Source organism: Cheilinus undulatus, linkage group 11 (genome assembly GCF_018320785.1).
Source record: "Cheilinus undulatus linkage group 11, ASM1832078v1, whole genome shotgun sequence".
NCBI classification, from domain to species: Eukaryota; Metazoa; Chordata; class Actinopteri; order Labriformes; family Labridae; genus Cheilinus; species Cheilinus undulatus.
Window position 1 is genome coordinate 7,214,451 of NC_054875.1, and position 22,998 is coordinate 7,237,448.

Below are 22,998 nucleotides of genomic sequence, written 5' to 3' on the forward strand. Positions count from 1 at the left end.
TGCTGCTCTGATGTGAACTGCCTCCCACCCTCATAGACCTTTAGCTTGAGGATGCTCCTAAGGTTCTCAATAGGGTTGAGGTCAGGGGAGGATGAGTTTCTCTCCTTTTTTGCCCATAGCAGCCAATGACACAGAGGTATTCTTTGCAGCATGAGATGGTGAATTGTCATGCAAGGAGATCATTTTTTCTACAGAAGGCACGGTTCTTCTTTTTGTACCTTAGAAGAAAGTGGTCAGTCAGAAACTCTATATTCTTTGCCGAGGTCATTTTCACACCTTCAGGGACCCTAAAGGGGCCTACCAGCTCTCTCCCCATGATTCCAGGCCAAAACATGACTCTGCCACCTCCTTGTTGATGTCACAGCCTTGTTGGGACACAGTGGATATCCACCAACCATCCACTACTCCTCCATCTGGACCATCCAGGGTTGCACGGCACTCATGAGTAAACAAGACTGTTTGAAAATAAGTCTTCATGTATTTTTGGGCCCACTGCAACTGTTTCTGCTTGTGAGCATTGATTAAAGGTGGCTGAATAGTAGGTTTATGCACGACTGCAAGCCTCTGGAGGAGGCCAGGTCCAGTGTTTCCTAGGCTAAAAGAGATAATAAAGGAAGTAATGTAGCTCATTTCCTTATCACATAGAGAATTCGAACAGCCTTTATCATGGCCAACACTAAAGTACTTCCTGGTCATTTCACTGGGTTAGGAACCTTCCTAAGCAAAATGGACTATTCAAACAGACCCTGAATCACAGAGAGCACTGTCAGCCATCCTGATTCAAGCTAAGATGACACAGTTCACATAATTGTACTGCCCCTCTTAAATGGTCTTGTTGTGTCTCAAATCTTTAATCCAACTGAGCTTTAAGTTTTTTTGGGGTATTATGAAGATAAAATCCGACAACTTAATTTTTATGGAAGGATGAGAAAACAAGAATTGCCTTTAACTTCTGGTCCCAGTAAGACTCAACATTAACAGGATGTTAGAAGAATTAGAAACAGACTTCAGAGGCTCCAGTGGGAGCTGTGAGAATTCAGCCTGTAGCTACAAGTCTTAAAAACTTTCCATCAACCTTTTAAATGTAGAACACGGACAGTCCTGTCACTTCTTAAGAACATAATATCTTAAAAAGTTTAGAAAACACCACAGACGATGTAGAAGTAAAGCCCGGAGAGTTTGTTAGTGTCTGTTGATAAATCTCCTGATGGCCAAGTTTATTCCTTTAAAGGAGTCTTGATTTCTCTCTCCACTGTGTTTAGATGATCTGAGAGCAGTCACTGTCAAAGGGGAATGCAATATTTTTCTGGTAACAGCTGCAGGAACAAATCCACCAGAAGAAAAGCTAAAGTCGAAGAAATAAAATAAAATCTTGAATATTATGCAGCTCTAAATAGAACTAGAATTACACACCTGGTGAGTTTTATGCCTCTGCAGACTTTACAATCACTCGACAGAGAAAGTAGAGTGGTGGGTCAGGAAGAAATGGTGACGTTAACCTTATACCTCCAAACTGCAGTCAGTTTATCCTTGAATCAGAGTGGACATTTGTGCAAAATTTGACAGAAATCCCCCAAAACAACATTGAGGGATTGTAATCTCCCAATAACACTGACCTTTGAACTAAGACCCGGAAATCTGATGACTGTATCCTCAAGTCAGAGTGGACATTTGTGCAAAGTTTGAAGGAAAATGCTTAAAGGACTCATGAGATTTAGCATTCACAAGAAAGCACAGGAAGGACGGACAGACTGATGATTCAAAAACAGAATTTTTAAGCCCTTTTTGGCCACCGCCTAACCTGACGCTCCAGATGGATTTGTTTCACTCATTCATCTGGAAAACCTCCCATAGTGTTTGGGAAAGGGCAGAGCTTTTGAAAATAAACTCGGAGGGTGATTGGATGAACGTTTTGTCCATCACATGTTTAAGGACCAATCGGAGCAACAAAACACGTGACGTAGCCGCTACCAAGGAGTACAGTCCATAGAGCAGTGGTTCTCAACCTTTTCAGCCCACAACCCCCAACATAAAGGTGCCAGAGACCGGGGACCCCAACTGTGCCTGAAGATGGTTGAACACAGCCTTGCACATCCAAGAATAGTCATGTGCAGACAAGGCCGCCCGTTAGGGGGGAAAAATGGGAGAGCTTTCTGGGGCCCAGCCAAACTGGGGGCTAGCAAAATCACAGTCCAATGTAAAGTTAAGCTTTGCTATTTTATATTTAACCCGAATAAAAAACACTCTTACCAAAGAAACAAATTTTAATTCATCTGTGTGGTAAGTAGCTTTCCTTTTAAAAATGTACATCTTTTTATTGAAAACAGAGTTAAAATACATTAAAATAGCTAAAATTGGTAAATATTGGCAAAAGATGGTGGGAAAGGTGGTGAAATTGGACTTTAAAAGTAGAAGAAAGGGGTTAGTGATTCTAAAAATTAGATAAAAGTGGAAAAATAACCAAAAAAATCGCAAAAATGGTTTAAAGTGGCAAAAATGGGCATATTAAGTGGTAAAGGGGGATTCAAAAGTGGCTGAAATGGCATTAGAGTGGCAAAAATAGTTAGAAACTCGGTGAAATGGGATGACAATTGATATAAACTGGCAAAAAAGGGTTAGCTGAGGCAGGAAAAAGCCAGAAAATGGCAAAAATGGGCATATCAAATTTTAAAATGTAGGCAGTAAAAAGTGGCGGAAAGGGTTTAAAATCGACAAAAAATGGGTTTTCAGTTGCAAAAATGTGGTAAAATTGGTGGGAAAACGTGGTGAAAACTGGTTAAAATTTTGCAAAATTGGTGTAGGTGGCTACAGTGTAATTGTAAAAATGTTTTTTAAGGCATCTGGAGACCCTCTCTCAGTGTCTCGCAACACCCAATGGGGTCCCGACCCCAACGTTGAGAACCCCTGCCACAGAGAACTGCAAAATGTGAAACCATGGTGATTGTAGACTTTTGTCATTTTTGAAAAGAGCTCATTGCTGTTCTTTGGTCTTTAACAAAGAAATATCATCAAGTTCTGATAAAACAGGCACTTTAGCAGCATCCATGCTAATCTCTTCCGCCATAACTGCACCGGCCTCTTGTCGCTGCTTTCTTATGTCATGACTCCGCCTCGCCGGTGGTACTGCCTCTTACTCCTGATTGGTCCTGTCACTTTCTTACAGGGCCGAATCTGTTCAGATGGGAGCTTTGCAAGATGAGAAATATGGAAAAATCCTAATCCATCTGCTTTGCAACGTAGCCACCGCCAGCATTGAGACTTAAAAATATCAACATACTGTAAGGATCAAATTCAGAAACCTTCATCATATTCAGTTAGAAGAATCTTCAAGGTTCCTGCTGCTGACTTCATATTAGAGCCTGAAAACTCTCCTACTATGTCTCTTGGCAACTGCAGCTCTCTGAGGAAGAATGTTTCTGGTGAATGAATAGCTTTTGTATGCAGAAATCAAACACACCTAGCAACTTACACACAACAATCACAATGATGAAACAGTCCATTATAGACAAATAACAAAACAAGCTGCCTGGCTGTGCACAAAGACAGAAACTCTCACTGGGACTGACGGCAAATTCCTTTGGTTTCAGAATATGAATATTAGAGACTTTTGAACAGGTCTGTCTGAGTCTAAATATCAGTTCTGTTTGATCAAAGAGAGATTTAATACAAAGACTGCAAGGGCTGTCTGTCTGTCTTATATTTAGAAGCATTCTGATAGACCAACCTCTGTAGAGGAAGCTTAACACCTCCCCTGAGTCTGAAGTTTTTACTGAGTTACAGAGCAATAAAGTCTCGCCCAAATCAGCTACTCCCATTTGGCTCTGCACAGTATTACATATATGCCTCCCTATTGTTTAAATCTGCAAACAAAACAGGGAGTTGTCTACAAACTTCTGTAGAAGGGAGACAGAATATAAACACATGATATGTACTGGTAGTAGTGGTAGGGCTACCAGAGAATTTCATTCAGTGGAGTACCTGCTGAATTTTGAATGCAAAGAGCTGTATTTTACAGTGCCTATTCAAAGTGAAGATAACTTCATATTATATGAGATAAGCCCTTAGGAAAAGCCAGTTTAACAGAATGAATGGACTGGTAGGTTCAATGTGTGCTGTGGTTACATGACATTAGTTTTAATGTTGCACCAGCCAGCTTCCTTCTGTGCATGTCTTGGCTCTAAATGATGTCCCTGGTGTCAAATGTGTGATCAGCACCCAATGCCATTATTAATAGAAAGTCAGTCAGGATGACATGCATCCCATGAGCTTAACTGGAACCCATAAAAATTGATTTTAAGAGCAGGGCAAGTCCTTAAGAGGAGGGCAATGTTGATTATCTTCTGTCATCTGTGATTTCCAATTTACCACCAAAGTGGAAAACTAAGCTTCTTTAGAAAATGGTTAACGACTCATCTTCCAGGGAATAGATGAGACTTTGCATCCTTAAGCCTCATTATGAGCATCAAACTACTCTCAGAGGGTCATGGTTCATCAGAGGGAATGATGGGAAATCTAAACACTGTTGTCTTGTTTCACTAGATTTAGGTTTATTGGCCCTCATAGTTTGCAGATTGATGGACTGCAGATGCAGCTGTGACGTAAGACCAGATTTTTGTCCTTACCCTGGAGGATACTGCTGCTTGAGCAACAGTTTCACTACTAAAGACAAAATATCATTATCAATTGTATAATATGCAGGATTATTTTGCAGATTGTTTTTTCTGCAAGATAAAGACATCGACAGACTGACTGATTTTAAGTGATTGAGAAGAAGTTATTTAATTTTGAAAACAAAATACAAATAAAACACTCACTGGTGGTTATAAAATAGATTAGGCTGTATTTGTATAGCCCCAACTCCTAACCAAAGTTTTCTCAAGACATTTTATAAAACGGGCAGGTCTAGACCGTGTCATATTATTGATAAAGAACCTACATTAACCACCATGGGCTTAGCACTAAGCAACTTTTGGCAAAATTAGCAATGAGGAAAAAGTTCCCTTTAATTTGCAGAAACCCTGAGAAGGAGCAGACTCATGTTGAACAGCCATATATTGGGGTTAAACAGGAGATGGAAAAGGCAGAGAGAGGAATGGGAAAAGAAAGAGGCATGGGAGAGAAAGAGAAGATGCAGATAGATAGAACAATAGGTGCAGAAAATGCCCCCACAAGTTAAGCTGGACAGTTAAAGTACAGTGATGGTCAAGTTGAAAGATTGGTACATGGTCACTGTGACCTTTGACCTCCAGAGTCTTTTCAAATGAACCTTAAGTCCAAGGGTAGGTTTGTGTCATATCAGACAAAAAGCTCTCAATGAATCTTTGCAATATAATGCTTTAGAGATTTGAGGTCACAGTAACACTGACCTATGACCCACAAAATCACAGCAGTTCATTAATGACCTCCAATTTCCACATACTCCACCTGCGGCACAATGCACTCAGGAAGCACACCCCAGAGCAGATCACTCTCTTTCTAGTCAATCATTGCATTTCTGCTGCTTGCACTCTGGTCCGTCTCTGGTGCCTCCAAGAAGCAGCACTCCACTCTGCTTCCCCGGAGATACACGCCTGGCCTATTTCCAGGAATGGCTGTTGCCAAACCACGTCAATCCACATAGAAAAAACATACAGTCAAAATACAATATAGTGCACAGACTCCTTCTAGCAAATCATCCCTATATCAACATTACGTCTCATTCTGTGACACGAGGACAAAAGTCACTAGGTGGTCAGTGGTCACAATGCTACTAAGCACCACTTTTGGGGTGGAAAACCACAGAATTTAACATGAAACCACACAAACATGGCAAACATAAACCTTTTACCTTTATATTGTCCTCACCCATGGTGGAAGCAATAAAATCATGGAATCATGCTGAAATGAACAGCAGATAAACCCCAGAAAGGCAAAATAATCAGCTGCATTTCTAACATGATCATGTGACTTTCAGTCTTGAACTACTCAGTGCTGCATGGTGTTGAGCATCACTTCCAGTGTGAGAGGTTGTTGGAGCAAATCGTATCGCACAAAGATCAAGACACAGGGGGAGTACGTGGAGATTGGAGGTGGGCTGTAGTGGAAATGTGTGCAAAGTTTAAAGAACAACCCTCATAGTACTCTCTTGAGATTTCCCATTCACAAAAAAGGATAATCGTAAGGAATTACAACCCCTGTTTTGTTTTGTTTTTGTTTTACAATGGCACCATGTCAGACTATGCAACAAAAATCTTGTCCAGTCTTGGTTGACAGACGGGCCCCGCTACAAGTTTAATACTGGCATCATATGCTGCCATCTTGACGTTATCTGCTGTCTTTGCAACTGTGCAGGAGTTCACTGGTCATGGGGAAGGCAGGTTAAGGATTGTCTATTAGGGCTACAACAGAATCACTGATGCTGTTTTTTCAAAGCACAAGATGTGAGCAACAAAAAAGGAATTATTTTGGACTTGTCTTTATGTATCAACAAGAGGACAGAAGATAGACCGATCATCGCTCACTTGAGGTATAAATGTGATAACATGCCAAGGAAATCAGCCCAGTTAACCCAGCTAGATATCTTTATGTTTACCACTATTTATGGGGTAATAATATTCAGGTCTGAGGTTTGACTATGAGCAGTGATGATGAAATATGGTTAAAGTCTTGGTAAATTCATGTAGTCTGATCTGACCTGAAGTCAGAGTAGACATTTATGCAAAGTTTGAAGAAAATCCCTCAAAGTGTTCCCAAGTATGGCCTAGATGGACAATCCGATAACATAATCCTCCAGCCCTGCCTATCACAGAAAGAAGAAAGTTATCAAAAAACTTTGTAGTCTCACAGTCTTAAAGTCTGGACTTCTTCTGCAGCTGCTGTCAACAACAAACCAGGAAGGAAGCTCAATAAATGCAATCTTTTCTTAATAAGCAAAAATAATACAATGACTCAAGTGAATAATCCCAGACTGCTGTGCTGCAGATGTGACTGTGTGACAGAGATAAGACAAACAGCTAGAAAAAAACAACAACTATATTGATCAGCAATTAGAAGGAAACTCTATTGATTATTCCAAATCTGTCCAAGATGTAAAAATAGAGCACCTCAGCTTCATTTAAATGCTGAGCTGAGTCTCTGTCAAACTGCCCGTGGTGATGCACTGAAGGACTGGTAAATTCTAAATTTCATCAGTTTTTATGATGAGCTAGAGGCAGCTGCTGTGAAGGAAAAAAATTTGGATTTCATCCCTGTTTAGACTCCAAATCTCTAACTCGACTGCACCAATGCATATTTTGATTATCAATTAAGTGACTGGTATTCATTCTATAATGATGAAATTTGTTTGCTGAAGACATGACAATAAGTAGCACACGGAGAGAGAATGATTTCACATTTCACCCCAAAAGAGCTGTTGCATATTACTTAAGGTCAAGTCACACTTTTTAAACAACCTGGTACAAGCCCCTTGGGTATTAAATGCAGCTATTCAGTACTTTGAGTAAACTTCAGTATAGCACATGTGTAAATCTGCGTAGATCAGGCCGTCCTCACAAACTGAGGGACCACAAAAGAAGGAGACTAGTGAGAGGCCACCAAAGACACCTATGACTACTCTGAAGGAGTTACAAGCTTCAGCAGCTGAGATGGGAGAGACTCTGAATAACAACTGTTGCCCAGGTTCTTCACCAGTCAAAACCTTTATAGTGGCAAAGAGAAAGCCACTGTTGAAGAAAACTCGGATTATATCTGGACTAAAATTCACCAAAAGGCATGTGGGAGACTCCATGGTCAAACGGAAGAAAGGTCTTTGGTCTGATGAGACTACAAACTAACCATCCCCACTATGAAGCACGATGGCAAAATCATGCTGTGAGGATCCTTCTCAGCAGCTGTCCCTGAAGAGCTTGTAAAGCTAGAGGGTAAACTGAATGCAGCAAGATCTCAGAAAATCTTGGAGGACAATCTTATTCAGTCTGTAACAGAACTACAGACTGGGAGAAGATTTATTCTCGAACAAGACAATGAGCCAAAGCATACAGTGAAAGCTGCACAGAAATGGTTTAAAGACAACAAGGTGAATGTTCTGGAGTGGCCGAGTCAAAGCCCAGACCTCAATCCAATAGGGAATTTTTAGCTGGACTTCAAAAGAGCTTTTTATCCCTGAGAGACAGAGCTTGAGCAGTTTTGGAAAGAAGAATGGAGTAAAACTGCAGTGTCAAGATGCGAAAACAGGTTGGCCTGAGTACTCACACTGTACGACGGAAGAAAGGGCAAACTGTGACAAAAATCAATGGAGTTGCTTTTGAAAAAGTCTGCCATACTGAGGTTGAAGTCATATCATATCTTCTCTCTCTCTCTCTCACACACAACCACAAACAGCATCACCATCTGGAGGTCGCTGGTAGGCATATTTCTTGTATATTTCCTGCTTTTTTATTTCCTTTAGGGGGGGAAGGTAATTAGGAAGTCATTCCTGCTTTTTTCAACATGATTAAAGATGCTGAGATTATTTCTTTCTTTGTTTTAACAATGCTTCTTGGCAATAAATCTTATACAGTTGGAAAGCCTGTTTGTCACCCTTTTAAATGGTGCCATATTTGTAAGGAACATGCATTTGTGCGATGAGCAGCAGAGCTGAGAATGTGGGTTGCACCCATGTAAAATGTGCCAGATCTTCTCTGCCAATGCCAAACAGCTTATTGTGCCTTTGACTTTTGTTTGGTGTTTGGTGGATTTGATGATTGAAGTCTGAAGAAATATGACATATTGGCAATTTATTTGTTTGACAAACAGGAGCCTCAGTGGAGTGTGTAAGAACCATATACAGCCACAACAGCCAACAACACAACAGATATGGGACTGCATCCTGTTGCAGAATCTCATCTTGAAATCTTTCGGCATTGAGATTGCCTCCAATGATGACAAGCCTGGTTTTTCCAGTGAGGGAGATGCCGCCCCACACCATCACACTGCCTCCCCTTGATGGTGAAGGGCAGTCATTGCAGGCCTCCTCGGAGCCCTATGAGACCGGAGATTGGCTACATGCAGTCTGTTCTACAGAGAATCGTTGGCCATATTGTCCAGCAAGCCTTGACTGCAAATCTGTAGAAGACAGTCTTTGATTCCTAAGTGCTGACAGGGTGAAGAAACTGTCTTCTTGGGGTGTCATCTTCTTGAGGCGCCTACTTCTTGGCCTGTCTCAGACATCCCCTGTTACATAAATGACATTCAGTTTGGAGATGGTAGTAAGGCTCACTCCAAATAAAGAGTAAACTTGGTTTTGCAGAGCACCAGCTTAAAGTCGTCCTATCACACAGGTCCTATCCAGATCAAACACGGCATTACAATTCTTAAAGCAGACACCTACCGACCACAATAGCAGGGCTCAAGCTCACAGGTGTTGACAATACCTGGTGGTACAAGAAGCTCAAAAAACATAGTCAACAGCAACAACATTGGCAGAGATTTGGCACATTTTTGATGGGTGCAATCCGGATACTCAGCTCTGCTGCTCATCCCACAAATGCATGCTCCTTACAAATGTGGCACCACTTTAAAGGGAAATAAACAGGCCTTCCAATGGTATAAGATTTATTGCCAAGAAGCATTGTTACAATAAAGAAATAATCTAACGAACACAAGTTTCCTTACCTGTTGTGCTAAGTGTATGTTTTTGAGAACATAGGGCATGTGGAAAATGGAACAAGAAAATCTATGTTTTTTCTTTAAGCTCTAGCATTTTACTGATGTAGCTAGTGAAGCTTGGGCTTGTTTATCTTCCTCAGATAAAGCAGTGTTGTGGTGACCTGCTGCAGAGTTAGGTCAGAGGGTCAGGAGATAAATCAACAGGAGATACAAGATGATTAATGGGGTTAGAAAACCATGTAACAAGCAACTATATCTAAAATATTTGCAATAGAGTGATAAAGTAAAACGAAGAAGCTGCAAGCAGCAAACTTGGAGTAAGTTTTGTTATTTTCACCACTTTATACCACTAATTCACTGCATTTCTTGCTCTTAATTAGTGGTTCTCAAGTGGTCGAGTCTGGAACCCACCAGCATCTCCTTCGTGAGAAAATCACATCCCAAATTTTTGAACATATTTGACTGTGTGACGAAAAACATTGCAGAGGCAGGAAAAAATAAACGTGTTTATAGAGAATATTGTCACAGAATTTGGAGGGCATGCATGATTAAGGAACTCACACTCATTTCCTATGATGACAAGCATTTTGGTTTTTTTTGAAAAGATCTTAACACACTATGATGGGAAAACCAGCCCATTTAGATCCCCCAAAGATTAACATTTAAATATGTAGAGAGGAAGATTATGACTATGATCATATGCGTGAAACAACAGCTGCTGCCAGAACCACCTCCTTTGGCCTGCAAGCAAAGGCTCAGGACTGGGAGCTGAGAGTTCACTTGTGGAAGCAACTGATGTTCCCGGAAAAGGTAGCAACAACAACACTTATGCCAGATGTGATCCTTATCTCAGTAACTTCCAAACAGGTTGTCCAGCTCAAGCTCACTGACCCTTGGGAAGAGCGCATTGAAGAGGCCATTGAGAGGAAGAGGGCCAAATATGCTGAACAGGTGGAGGAGTGCTGACACAGCGGGTGGAGAGCAAGATGTCAGCCCATTGAAGTGGGATGCAGAGGGTCTGCAAACCAGTTCCTCTGCAGGGCCTACAATATCCTAGGCATCACAGGGGCCTAGGAGGCAAAGGGCAATGAAGGAGGCCACTGAAGCAGCTGAGGTTGCCTCAAGAGAGGAGATCTGTGGGTAGGGTACTTGGACACAAGCTGGGACTTGATCGACCTCAGCTGGGTCACCTGAACAAGCGTGTATGATGTTTGAAAGACTTGAAACATTTGTGGATGCATGTCACAAGAGAGCAAATTCAGTGTTTCTTATGAGAGTTATGCCAACTTTCTGTTAAATGGCATGGTATCAAAATGCTTGCCATTGACAATGAGGCATTCTTCAATGAAACATCTCAGTGCTACAGAATATATTAAGGCATTCCTTTCAAAATCAGAGCTTGAAAGGTTCAGAAGAGAGAGGAACAAACAAATGGACAAAATGTGTCACTTCCTGTTGCCAGGAAGGGCGGGGTTTGCTTTGATGAGATGTTTGCACAAAGTCAGGGTTCAATCTGATACTGCTGTCTTGCTAGAAACTGAAGAAGAAAACAGATTAATGTAAAGACAGGTTAAAGTATGGCCCTTACAATTCTAGCAATTTCAACAGGGTCCTTGCACCATGGTCAGTACACCGGCCCTTTAACTTGAGATTTTGAGAACTAAATTTTACTTCCTACCACAGCAAAATGGAGTATAATGAAATATATGGTCAGCTCTGTACATCGTCTTACCACTTTCTCCTTTCAGGCACACATAACCAGGAAACAAAAAGGTGAGGCTGCTTGAGCTTTCTACCATCAGTGTTTACACTATCATGCACTTCATGTAAGAGAGCAATAAAATGAACTAATTTATGCTCATTCATCAGCTCAGCTGAACTTTCCTGGTATATTTGGAGCTACTCCAAGCCTCTGCACCTTGACTGGGTTCATATCTCTCTCGACTTCTCTCCTCTTCTTGCTCTGGTTCACTGTCTTAAAGGTCAAATTGTCAGAGCTTCATCTCGTAGCTCTCCAAGGATGCAGGGGGATGTTTGTTTCATGTCTGCTACTCGCGCTTTATCCTCTCTTGATTTTTATTCCAGTGAGGTTTCAGAGAAGCACAAAGAAGCAGCCCAAACCTCAGGAGCCTGTGTTTGTATGTCAGCATGTGAGGGAGGACGGAGGAAGGATGAAGGCTGAGGAGGCTGCTATTATCTTCCTCTGTCATCCTGCGACCACTTCCTCCCTCCTCTCCCCTCTCCACTTCTAAACAGGCTAACAGGTTAAAAATAAGCCATTGTTACACATAAACAAAGGGACATGGAAGGGACTTTCATAGTGAGGGGACTCAAATAACATCCTCGCTACCTTTTAATACAGACAGACCAGACAGACCTCTCAGTGTCCACTCTGGTGGACATTGAGAGGTCAGGATGGACATGATTAAAGTATTAATCACAAGTTTTATAAGAGCTGCAATTACTGACAACTTCTGATTTTTTTTATCAGTCAGATCAGCTTTGATGTGTCTGCCAAGAGTCATTTTAAAACTGACCTAAAGCAATTTTAAAAATGACCTCTGGTGGAATAGTGGAAACTGTGAACTCCAAATGACATGGAAATACTCCAAAAAAAATTTTGTACAGAAAAATGTCAACATCAAACCAAACAAACCACAGCATGTTGTCCCCAGGGTTGGAACTGTCTTTGCTGTCCTGTTAGGACGAATGACACTAATCAGGATGCTGGTTTGAAGGCCTTCACATTTTGAGAAGAACATGCAAATTCAACAATACTGTAGAACAAACAATTAAATGCAGATATTGCATATTAGCTATAACTCAGTTTTTATGTCTTCCTGCTGTTTTCCCACCACTCAAATGGAACCAAATAACCGAGGGGTGACTAGCTTGCGCTTGTACTTGAACTTGGCTGCATCAAACTGTTGTGAGACCATAGATCTCACCTCACAAGAATCCATAGAGATCATAGGCTTCGAGGTCAGCCCAGCTCAGAATGAGCTGTTTCTGTGTCTGTGTCTTTAAATGTTACTGAGCTGTCTGACGCCGCCTCTCTCAGGAAATGGCTGAGGCTTAAATGGATGTGGCTCTCCTGATCCTCCTCTCAGATGGAGATGACTTTCCTCCAAGCCAGGAGGGCTAACCAGGCCTGGGGGTGGGGCTAACTCCCCCACATGACATCATGAGGGGAAAATCTGAGAATGGCTTGTTTTAGCACACATTTTCTAAAAGGTGGGGTGGGGGGGATGAATGTTTCTGATTCTTGGAGAGATTGTGGACAGGCCAGGGGTATACATTTTTCTGAGAAAAGCCTGAAAAAGTGTATTTTGCATAATATGTGAACTTTAATGTAAAAGTGATAACAGATGCACCTTTGTCTGCAATCAGCACTGTGTCTGTGCGGAAAGGTCTGAATGAGGCTTGCACATCTTGGCACTGCAATTTTACTCCATTCTTCTTTGTGAAACTGCTCAAACTCTGCCAGATTTTACAGGGATGAACAGCCCTTTTCAAGTCCAGCCACAGATTCCCTATTGGATTGAGGTCTGGGCTTTGACTCAGCCACTCCAGAACATTCACCTTGTCGCTTTAAACCATTTCTGTGCAGCTTTCACTGTATGCTTCGGCTCATTTTCTTGCTGGAAATAAATCTCCAAAGCTGTAGTTCTCTTGAAGGCCGAATAAGATTGTCCTCCAGGGGTTTCCCATATTATGCTGCATTCATTTTACCCTCTACCTTTACAAGCCTTGCTGAGAAGCACCCCCACAGCATGATGCTGCCACCACCGTACTTCACAGTGGGGATGGTATGTTTGTGGTGATCAGATTAAGTTTTCTACAACGGTGGCTTACATTCAGATACTTGTGGCTTCTGCATGCTCACTCTCTTATGGTTTTCCATATATGAAGACGGGTACAATATGCTTTAAACATCCTTACAGTGTCTGAATATAAACAAAATCTGCAAGCAAGAATATTTGCTTACAACTTTATTTTGCAGCATTGCCTTTTGTGGATAAAAGTAGGGGGCCGTGTAGGAAAAGGTTTGGAACCACTGGCCTATAGATATCATCATCAGCCATTCTTTCCATGTTGAAATGATTGATACTAAAAATTCTGCAGAAAGTTTGGGTGAACAGTTCTTTGATTGTACACATACACCAATCTCAGACAACTTTAGGAAATTTAGAGGAATGCAGCGCATGCGTGAAATGAGCTGCATGCTCCTTTACTGTTTGCACAACCAATTTCATACAAAACGTTTCTCCTTTGAGTTTTACAGCATATGCATGCAAAACAGGATCAATGTCAACTATTTGAAATCTAGAATTATGCATATTTGATAAAAATCCACATAAAAACTCTGCTATGTAAGCATGCTGCACTGTCAGAGCCAAACACCAGCCAACAGAGACGATCTGTTATGCAATGACCACAAAGAGGTTCGGTTACAGGTCAGACTGGGTACTCGATCCTGCAGGCATGAGGGTAAGTGAATAAGGAGGGGGGTACTGCGCCTTCAAGGAACTAACATTTTGGATGCAATCTCCAAGAACCTCAGTAAAAAGATTGTTCACTTAAGATTCTGGAGCAGCAGCTGATCTCTGAGTTGTGTTGGTTTTGCACGTCCTTCATTTGATTCTTTGGTTCTGACTCTTAATCACTGCATGCCTTCTGTCCCTTGTGTAAAACTCCACTGTCCCTGGCCTTGAGATCTTTCAAAGTGGACTCTTGACACTGTCTGATCTAGTAAATCACTGAAGAGAGCCAGCAACACTAGGGTTTACAGTAACAGTGTCCCCCATGTATGAGTGATTAAAGACTTGGTTATTTTCCCATAGCTGGACCCAAAAATAGCTCCTCCCAGTCGGAGCGTTGCCATGTGGTGTCTTTTAAATCTCTGCTTTTTTTCTTGTCTCTAGGGCAATAAAATCATAACAGGCAGTTCAGGAGAAAACATAGAGGCACTGGTCCCTAGATACAACAGTCAACTCATGACATGAACGCCCCCTCATCTCCCAAACTCCGCTGGAACAAACGCAGAGCCCTCCCAGCTGACAGCTCAAAGCGGATGCCCGTAGGCTCTGAGGACAGAAAATAAGATCAGCACTACATTAACCGTGCCAGCCTTAGAGATCCCCCTACCTATCAATCAGTGTGGGAGTCAGCACAACCTGACACTACTGGGAGATATGGTCGGCCTGACACTGCCTTCATCACAAAAGCATCTACTGTGAATCCTTTTATGTCATCTCACTGAGGTCTTCTCCTCTTTACCCATGAGAATAAGCAAAACTATGTTTCTCTTTTTCCACTTTTCACATACAAACCAGGATGTCTATAGGTGATAACATTAACCTCCAGAGACCTGGGGTCCATTCAAAAAATCCAAAAAGTTACCTCCTAAGTCCTTTCCTATTCATTTTTCCTTAACCCCAACAAAAAACGTCACAGGGTTAAGGAAAGGTGGGAGTAGGAGGATAGGAAAGGAGAACTGTGGTGATTAAGGAATCCGACTGCACTTTCCTTAGGCGGATATCACGGGTGTGACGTGTGTTTTTCGTGAAAAAAACTACAATTTAATGTTGATGGACAACAAAATTCGCATCCAACACTCGGTGCGTTCTCTGTGTTGTTATGTGCTGTGAATGAAACGCTAAAACGTCAGAGATAAATCTGAGCTCATTACGATTTTTATATGCCAAAGTCTCTTCAGGAAGAGGAACTGTGACTGTGCACATCCAGAACAGCAGAAACTTTTCTCTTAATCTGAACTTTCTGCTAATTCGATACGAGGTGAATCATGTTCAAGTCCTTTTATTTCACAACAAACTGCTTTGCTTTATTCCCTACCTATCCATTTCTCCTTTAATTTTCTCGTCTCAGTTAATTTTATTAGTCTACTCTGATTCTGTCTTTCTTTCAGCTCGTCATGTGAAAAGCTCTATAAACTGCGTCTTCCCTGTGTAATTATGATGATAAATATAGCCTAATATTCACAATATAGCAACATGCCGACTTTGTCGCTTTAATTGGTTGTGATTTACAAACATTTATCACATTTACTTTAATATTTCAAAGTAGCAAAACAAATACAGTTTAAAATACTGGCTGATCGGTTTACTGTTTAAATAAATCGGAAATGAGAAGAAATGAAATCATTATCATAAGTTGAATGATAAAGTTGTCATGTCTGTAATATTCCTCTGTTCATCCCTACTGCCTTCTGTTTATCACATGGATTATAAGTTTGACAATGAATTTCAAGGCTTAAATCGGGGCTGGTAAAGTTACAGTCAAGTTATTCACTTGTTCTGATGAGCGGTCAACAGGTGTGTCACTTTAAATGAAGTTTACGCAAAGCATTGTGGGTCGTCTTTTCATCTCTCCTTTGGTAAAAGATGGTCCAGTGTTTCCTAGGCTAAAGGAGATAATAAAGGAGGCTATGAAGCTCCTTTCCTTTTCAGTCGGAGAATTCGAACGGCCTTTATCATGGCCGAAACTAAAATGCTTCCGGGTCGTTTCACGCAGTTAGGAACCTTCCTAAGCAAAATGGACTATTCGAACGGACCCCTGGGCTTCAGTTTGGAATGTTTTTAAGCTACTCCTTCTTTTGGATCAGTAGGACCTGACAAGTTTTCAAAGCTCGCCTTCAATTTGACAGGACTTAGTTCTTTTACAAAAAAATGATGTCCACAAATCTCCTGAGGGCTCTGTTTCTGCAGAAAATACAGCAATTAATAGATTCAAAGCAAAAAATGTCTTATTAAATTCCCCAAAATCTGCAAATTCATTCCACCGAATTCCATGAAAATTAAGAAAAATTCCTCAAAACATCCAAATTCCCTGAACTTTCCATGAAAATTCTTAAATATACAAAAAAAAAAAAAAAACACAACCCTGAAATTCCCAATAATTTACAAATAAGTCTCCCAAATTTTCCTTTGAACACCAATATATTTCAGCACAAATTCTCCCCAAAAATTTGAATCAAGTTTCCAATTAGAAACATGTTTCCTAAATTTCCCAAAATTCCCCCAATTGTCTAAACAAATTCCCATGAAAATACCAAAACATTTCTAAGGAAATTTCAAACAAAACCCCCAATGAAACTATATCAAATATACAAACATATCGCCAAAAGTTCTGAGAAAATGCTTTAAAATTTTTGTTTTAAAGCAAATTCCTCAGAATATCAAAACTAACTTTCCATGAATATTCCTGAAAATGTCAAATGACTAACCCCCCACAATTTCTAGTCAAATTCCCAATACTTCACAAATAAATTTGCCAAATTTTCAATGAAATACCAACATATTTCAGTGATCAAATCAAATTTGCAATTAGAAACACATTTCCTAAATTTCCAAGAAAATGATAGGAAAGTTTAAAAGAAATTCCCCAGATTCTCAGATTTTCCCCTCATGATGACATATGGGGAGTTAGACCCACCCCCAGGTTCAGTTGGCCCTCTCCGCTTGGAAGAAAGTTCTGCCCTCCTCTCCTGATCTTATCAGGAGAGCCACATCCATAACCTGAGAGGGGCGGAGTCAGGGGCGGAGTCAGACAGCTCAGTAATATTTAAAGCTACAGAAACAGAAACAACTCGTTCTGAACAGAGCTGAAACAGAGGGGTTTTTAGACATACAAAAACCCAGATTTGGAGTGCTTTTTCAGTAACAAACTTCACAGGCATGTTTTGGGGACCTCAATATAGACCAATATAAACTTCTCTTGAAGGGGTAAAATATGTCCCCTTTAATTTTACATATTTCTGCAGTATTGTGACCCAATTAGTTTGGTGAAAATACACAGTATAGAAAATGTTGAATATTTATTTTACATTAGGTAGAGTCAGCATGTGCCACTAAACTTCACACACTGCGCTAGGTACTTGGCCTTCACAGTTTTAGTTTAGCTTGTTATCCAGTAGCAGGAGTTAGGTTTGTGATGGTGCCACTAGACTGAGCATGTGAAGAGAGTTCTGGTTTTTAATCCGGTGAAGTCCTTTCACTTATGATTGTGCAAAATGATTACCACTGTATGCAACTGCAGCTTCGACCCCTTCAACCCTGCATCTATTAGTATGCAACCCTAATGTGTGAGTTATCTCCAGCTGACCCTAAAATAACCACATGTTTTTACACTGGAGGATTGGGGGGGGGGGGGGGGCATGTTGGCTTGTTTGTGTTATGAAAGGGGGATGAGTGGAGAAAGAGAGAGGAGGGGGGATTTGGGGACCAAAGTAGCAGCCAGGGGGCCTATTAATACACTGATAGCTGCGTGGTCAGAGCAGGCTGTTCTGGTCAAAGACATGCTGGGACCATGGTGGGACGGGGGGGGCGAAAGTTTCCCACGGGCAGACACAGAGTTGTAGATATGTCCTAAAGTAAAGTTAGGAGCTGGTCTGAGATCAATGTCTCCAGTGTGAGGATTCCAGCTTGGCAGCTCTACACTGAGGGATAAAGGTTGTTCCTGAAGACACTGCTGACATGGAGCCAGTCACACTGAGAAACACACAGAGCAGACATGGAAATAACCTCTGAGGAAATTCAAGCTGCATTACAAATATTGCAGAGGCAGCTACAAGGCTTATAGTGGTATCAGAATAACATTAGCAGGAGTAGATCTATTACAGAGAGCGACAACTCAGGAATAACAATACATAAACAAATAAACAGCACATCGCTCTCTGTTCTAAATCCATCAGGACAAATCAAATTACTTCTACGAAGAAAGCTAGCACTGCAGGTTTGCAGAGTTCACAGGTGGCTGCTGCTGTGCATGTAAAATGAAAATCAGCAAGGGCACATGCAAATTTATAGAACCAATAGCTAAGCACATTTCAAGCACACTCAGCCTGGTGAGAACAGGTCGAAGGTGTGTCCATATATCCATGTTTGCATATGTTAGAGGGTGATTTTCAGTCAGACTCCTGTGTCCTCATTAAATTTGCACCATTCCGTCCATTTAGCAAGCTATAAAGTTACAAAAAATAATGTATTGTAGCTTTTTAAATATGTCACGATTGAGGGCTGTCACAAAGCCAGACTGTTAAACTTTGATTTGACGATAGTAAAAAAACAAACAATGTTGACTCCTGCACAATTTATCTAATGGCAAACATGATGTCAGGCTGCAATTAAACTATTGCATAAAAGCTGCAATTATTTTTTATTTTATTAGTAACTTAAAAGGTTTATAAAAATGCCTGCAGAAAGGCCTTTAAGTTTACAGTAGTGCCTCTGCAGTTACACTCTGTAGATGTACCTATATTTTCCAAAAAAGGAAAAACTAAACACTGATTTAGTAATTTTGAAAACGTACAGTAAATTAAATTAAATTATCACATCCATTGATAGCCAAGCAAAAAGACTCATGATATCATTTATGTATTACAATTGTAATTGTAAGTTCCAGTATTATCCAGTTTATTTACAATCAAACATTACAACAAATCACACAACAAAAACCTCCAGCACTAATGTAGACACCTGTTTTGATACAACTGCAACAGAAGTACCAGTCCTAGACACCCAATATTTGCCTTTTTTTCTTCATATTATTATAAAAATGCAAGTTTTCTTGTAGTTGTCTTAGACCCTATTTAAATTTTCCATAAGCATCTATTTGGGGCATTTGGCAGGGGTGAAAGGGTACAAGATTTTTATAATCAAGCAAAAGTGCCGTTACTCTGATTGAAATCTACTTTAGCAGAAGTTAAATTATCACTCTATAAATCTACTTAAGTAAGAGTCAAAAGCAATTTCTTTAAAGTTTACTCAAAGTACTAGGTAGTTGTTTTTAATATATGAAGGGGCTAAAAGGTCAAATAAAAAAAACAGAATATGAATGGCTTAGTGGGAGGGGTAAAGGATGAAGTGGGATTGAAGCATTCTCTTGCTGTGTGCTTGTGAGTTTTATGTGGTAAAATAAACAACTGGACAGTTTCACAGAAAGCTTGGACTTCCCCTTTCTGTCAGTTAGTGTTTATGTTTTAAATCACTAACTGAACAACTGATCATTAGTGCTGCATGATTTGGTGATAATATGCAATTGCAATTATACCAGACAAAATTGCAATGGCAATACAATTCAGAAATGCTATCATGAGCTTGGTTCTCAAGGTAAATGTAGAGAATAATGAAAGCTTTGAAGTGTGATATCTCAGCTCAAAATAACAAAAATTAAGTCGCATAAAATAACACAAAAACTGACATTGTTACAGTACTGCTTCCACAATAACTTCCAAAAAATATGTTTCCATTTTTGAAAATAAAAGGTACTTCCACAAAGTGCAGTAGTGGTCCTTTTGTAAACTTAAAGGCCTTTCTGCAGGTGTTTTTGAAAACCTTTCAAGTACTACTGAATACAATAATGATTTAAAGGGGACATATTATACCCTTTTAAGACAAGTTCATATCGGTGTCAGAGGTCCCTTAAACATGCCTGTGAAGTTTGTTGTCAAGAAAATACTCCAGTATTGCATTTTTGCATGTCTAAAAACCCCTCTGTTTCAGCTCTGCTCAGTACGAGCTGTATCTGTGTCTGTAGCTTTGAATGTTATTGATCTGTCTGACTCCGCCCCTATATGGAAATGGATGTGGCAATTCATGTGTTACAATGCATTTAGCAGACACTTTTATGCAAAGTTAAGAACCTTGCCCATATTGGTCATGAATTATGCGCTGACTGGGATTTGTACCATCAGTCTCCCAGACCAAAGCCTGCAGGGTAACCCGCTGAGCTATCCAGCATCTCAGCTGTCGGCAGAGAAGATCTGGAGAGGAGGGCGGAACTTTCTTCCAAGTGGGGAGGGCCAACTGAACCTGGGGGCGGTGCAAACTCCACACATGAGATCATGAGGGGAAAATCTTATAACGGCTTGTTTCAGTACACATTTTCTGAACGGTGTGTGTGTGTGTGTGTGTGTGTGTGTGTGTGTGTGTGTGTGTGTGGGTGGGGGGGGGGGGGGGGGTGTGGACAGGCCAGAGGCACATGTTTTTGTTAGAAAAGCCTGAAAAAAAAATTTTTGCATAACATGTCCCCTTTAATAATTACAATTTTGATTAGATGAATTGTACAACACCAGTCTCTATCAACAGGGGCAGCAATACGGTTTTTTTTTTCATTCTTTTTTGTTTTTATGATAATGCACAACATTTATATCATATATGGGTGCACAAGAGTGATGCATTACAAAACCCCCCTGTCATAAACCTCTTAGGGTGGCAGTGCAAATTCACAACACGTAAAAATACAAAAAGATTTGTATTCAGTTTGTTATAATAAAGACATGTGCTGAAAATAATGAATTTTCCACTGACAACAGTCTTGAATTTCTCATGGATTAACTCATGTAGCGCTGTGTGTCCTGCTTACAGTGTTTATGGGCTGACGTTTCCACGTAAAAAAAGGGAAAACAGATGAAATAATTTCCAAAATTCCCAGCATGAATACGAATATTCTACTTAGACAAACATTCGTTGACTTCTATGATGTCTGCATGCAACGTTCTAAAACCAGCTGTCTACAACTTGATGAGCTGAATCTCAGGACACATCCTCAGATGGCTCAATACAAGCTGTGACGACCCATTTCAGACGGCTTCGACCATTGCCAGGGTTATTCTAAACAGTCTCATCATGCCACAAATCTTTGGTCTGAACTGGTTTTATGTGTGTGCTATGGCTCCCTTTGCTCCTCACTTAAATAAAAGTGAGAGCTGTTGTGGTAGGAGGGGCAGAGCACATGCTGTGCTCTACAGGAAGGAAGGGTGGGCTTCATTTACCACACAGGACAAAACTTGATAATACATGTGAACTAAGGAACTGTGACACAGTAATCACTTAATCTTGACCATCTTGTTTCCAATCGTGTGAAGATAAAATCTTAAATTAAATCAAAATTGAATAACTTACAGCTGAAAAACACATTCTAGTTGATTGATAGATTGAATGAACCTTATCATGATCGTAACTATCATGGGTTTTGTATGGTTGAAACTCAGCTGTAACAAAAGATATATACAAACACTTTTGAAAATCTTCATTTCAGAAACTAATTTGTAGTTTGATTGATTCTCAGATCTCTACAATGACAATTATTCTTCAAGCTCCCACTCTGTGAGTACTTCCCTACCTTTACTGTCACATATCATTCTCTATTACCAAAGGTAAAGTCTAACTTGTTGATCGGTGATTCTTCAGCCATCTGTTGTGTTTCACATCCATGTATATAGATAATCAGTTTCTCTATATTCAACTCTATTCTATTTCTATTCATATGGTACTCAGAATTGCAACAGTAGAAGCAGGCAGGCAGCCAGCTGAGGGTGTGACCTTCCCTTCAACCTGCATTCATCCTCAATGATACACCCCACAACTCCTTGCTTAACACTTATATTATACTGTGCTTAGACTAACATCAAGGTAAAGTTTTGATGTGTGATGTAAAAAGTGCCATTTTCTTAGTCCACGTGAACTTCACAACAAAAATTAAATCCATGGATGTTCTACAGGTCCCTTTATTTTTTCTTGTAAAAGAAAGGCTAAGTTATTTTTTGGGAATAACTCTCATTAACCCCCATGACTGCTGCTTTCTACACGTCTTTCTTCTAAACCGCATCGCACAAGTGAAGCTTCAGAAAACACCGCCTAAAGTGACACCTGGTCCACTCATAGTAAGTCTCAGACTCTCCCTGGATTTAAAAAAGACATTTATATTTTTACCTTTTCTTTGAGTGAGCTGTCAGACTGTCTTTTCCTCCAAACATCTCCTAGTTTTCATGATCCGAGCACAGAAGGGTCTCATGCTGCTCCTCTGTCAACACTGACCAACCGCGACCACCACGGATACAGTCATACCAGAGGCAGCGTTTCTTCAGCTTCCTGTTTTTACTGTCAAAATAAAACATCCACATAGCACCAACACTGCCGTAAATTTGGGAATAATTAAGACATGACACTAAAAATGAAGCTATACCTTTCACTGGGCATTAAAATGTGGTATAATGGTATAGTTTTGCATGTTGAGATTGAGGTAAAATTACGAGGGACAAATGAAAAAAGTAAAGGAAGGAAAAAAAATTGAGGTAAAAAAAATCATATTGATCTTTGTTCTTGAATAAAGTTGCAAAGAAACTCGGTTTTGTCTTTTCAAAACACCATTTTGTCTTGCTTTCTTCAGCTACATGTCGTCTCATCGTCTCATTATATGACATAAAATATATCTCTTGTATTTTTCTTCACTCTGCCGAACTTTCTATCATATTTACAAAAGTCTGACAAATCTGAAGCTTTTATTTTAAGAGTAAATAGAAACTTCCGGTGTAATCCAGCTCCTCTCTGCTTGTCTAACTTTACAAAACTT

The 22,998-nt window shown here is 40.3% G+C and overlaps 1 protein-coding gene across 2 annotated transcripts in view; it reads right to left on the reverse strand.

The window, feature by feature from the left end:
- The window catches only part of LOC121517227 (calcitonin gene-related peptide type 1 receptor-like), a 56,200-nt gene extending 33,721 nt beyond the window's left edge, over positions 1 to 22,479 (reverse strand). For both annotated transcript variants that reach the window (XM_041798836.1, XM_041798837.1), the window contains exon 1: positions 22,359 to 22,479. In XM_041798836.1, coding sequence (XP_041654770.1) covers positions 22,359 to 22,402 — 44 coding nt within the window. In that variant the 5' untranslated portion in view covers positions 22,403 to 22,479. The remainder of the gene's footprint in view (positions 1 to 22,358) is intronic.
- Between the last annotated feature and the right edge of the window lie 519 nt (positions 22,480 to 22,998).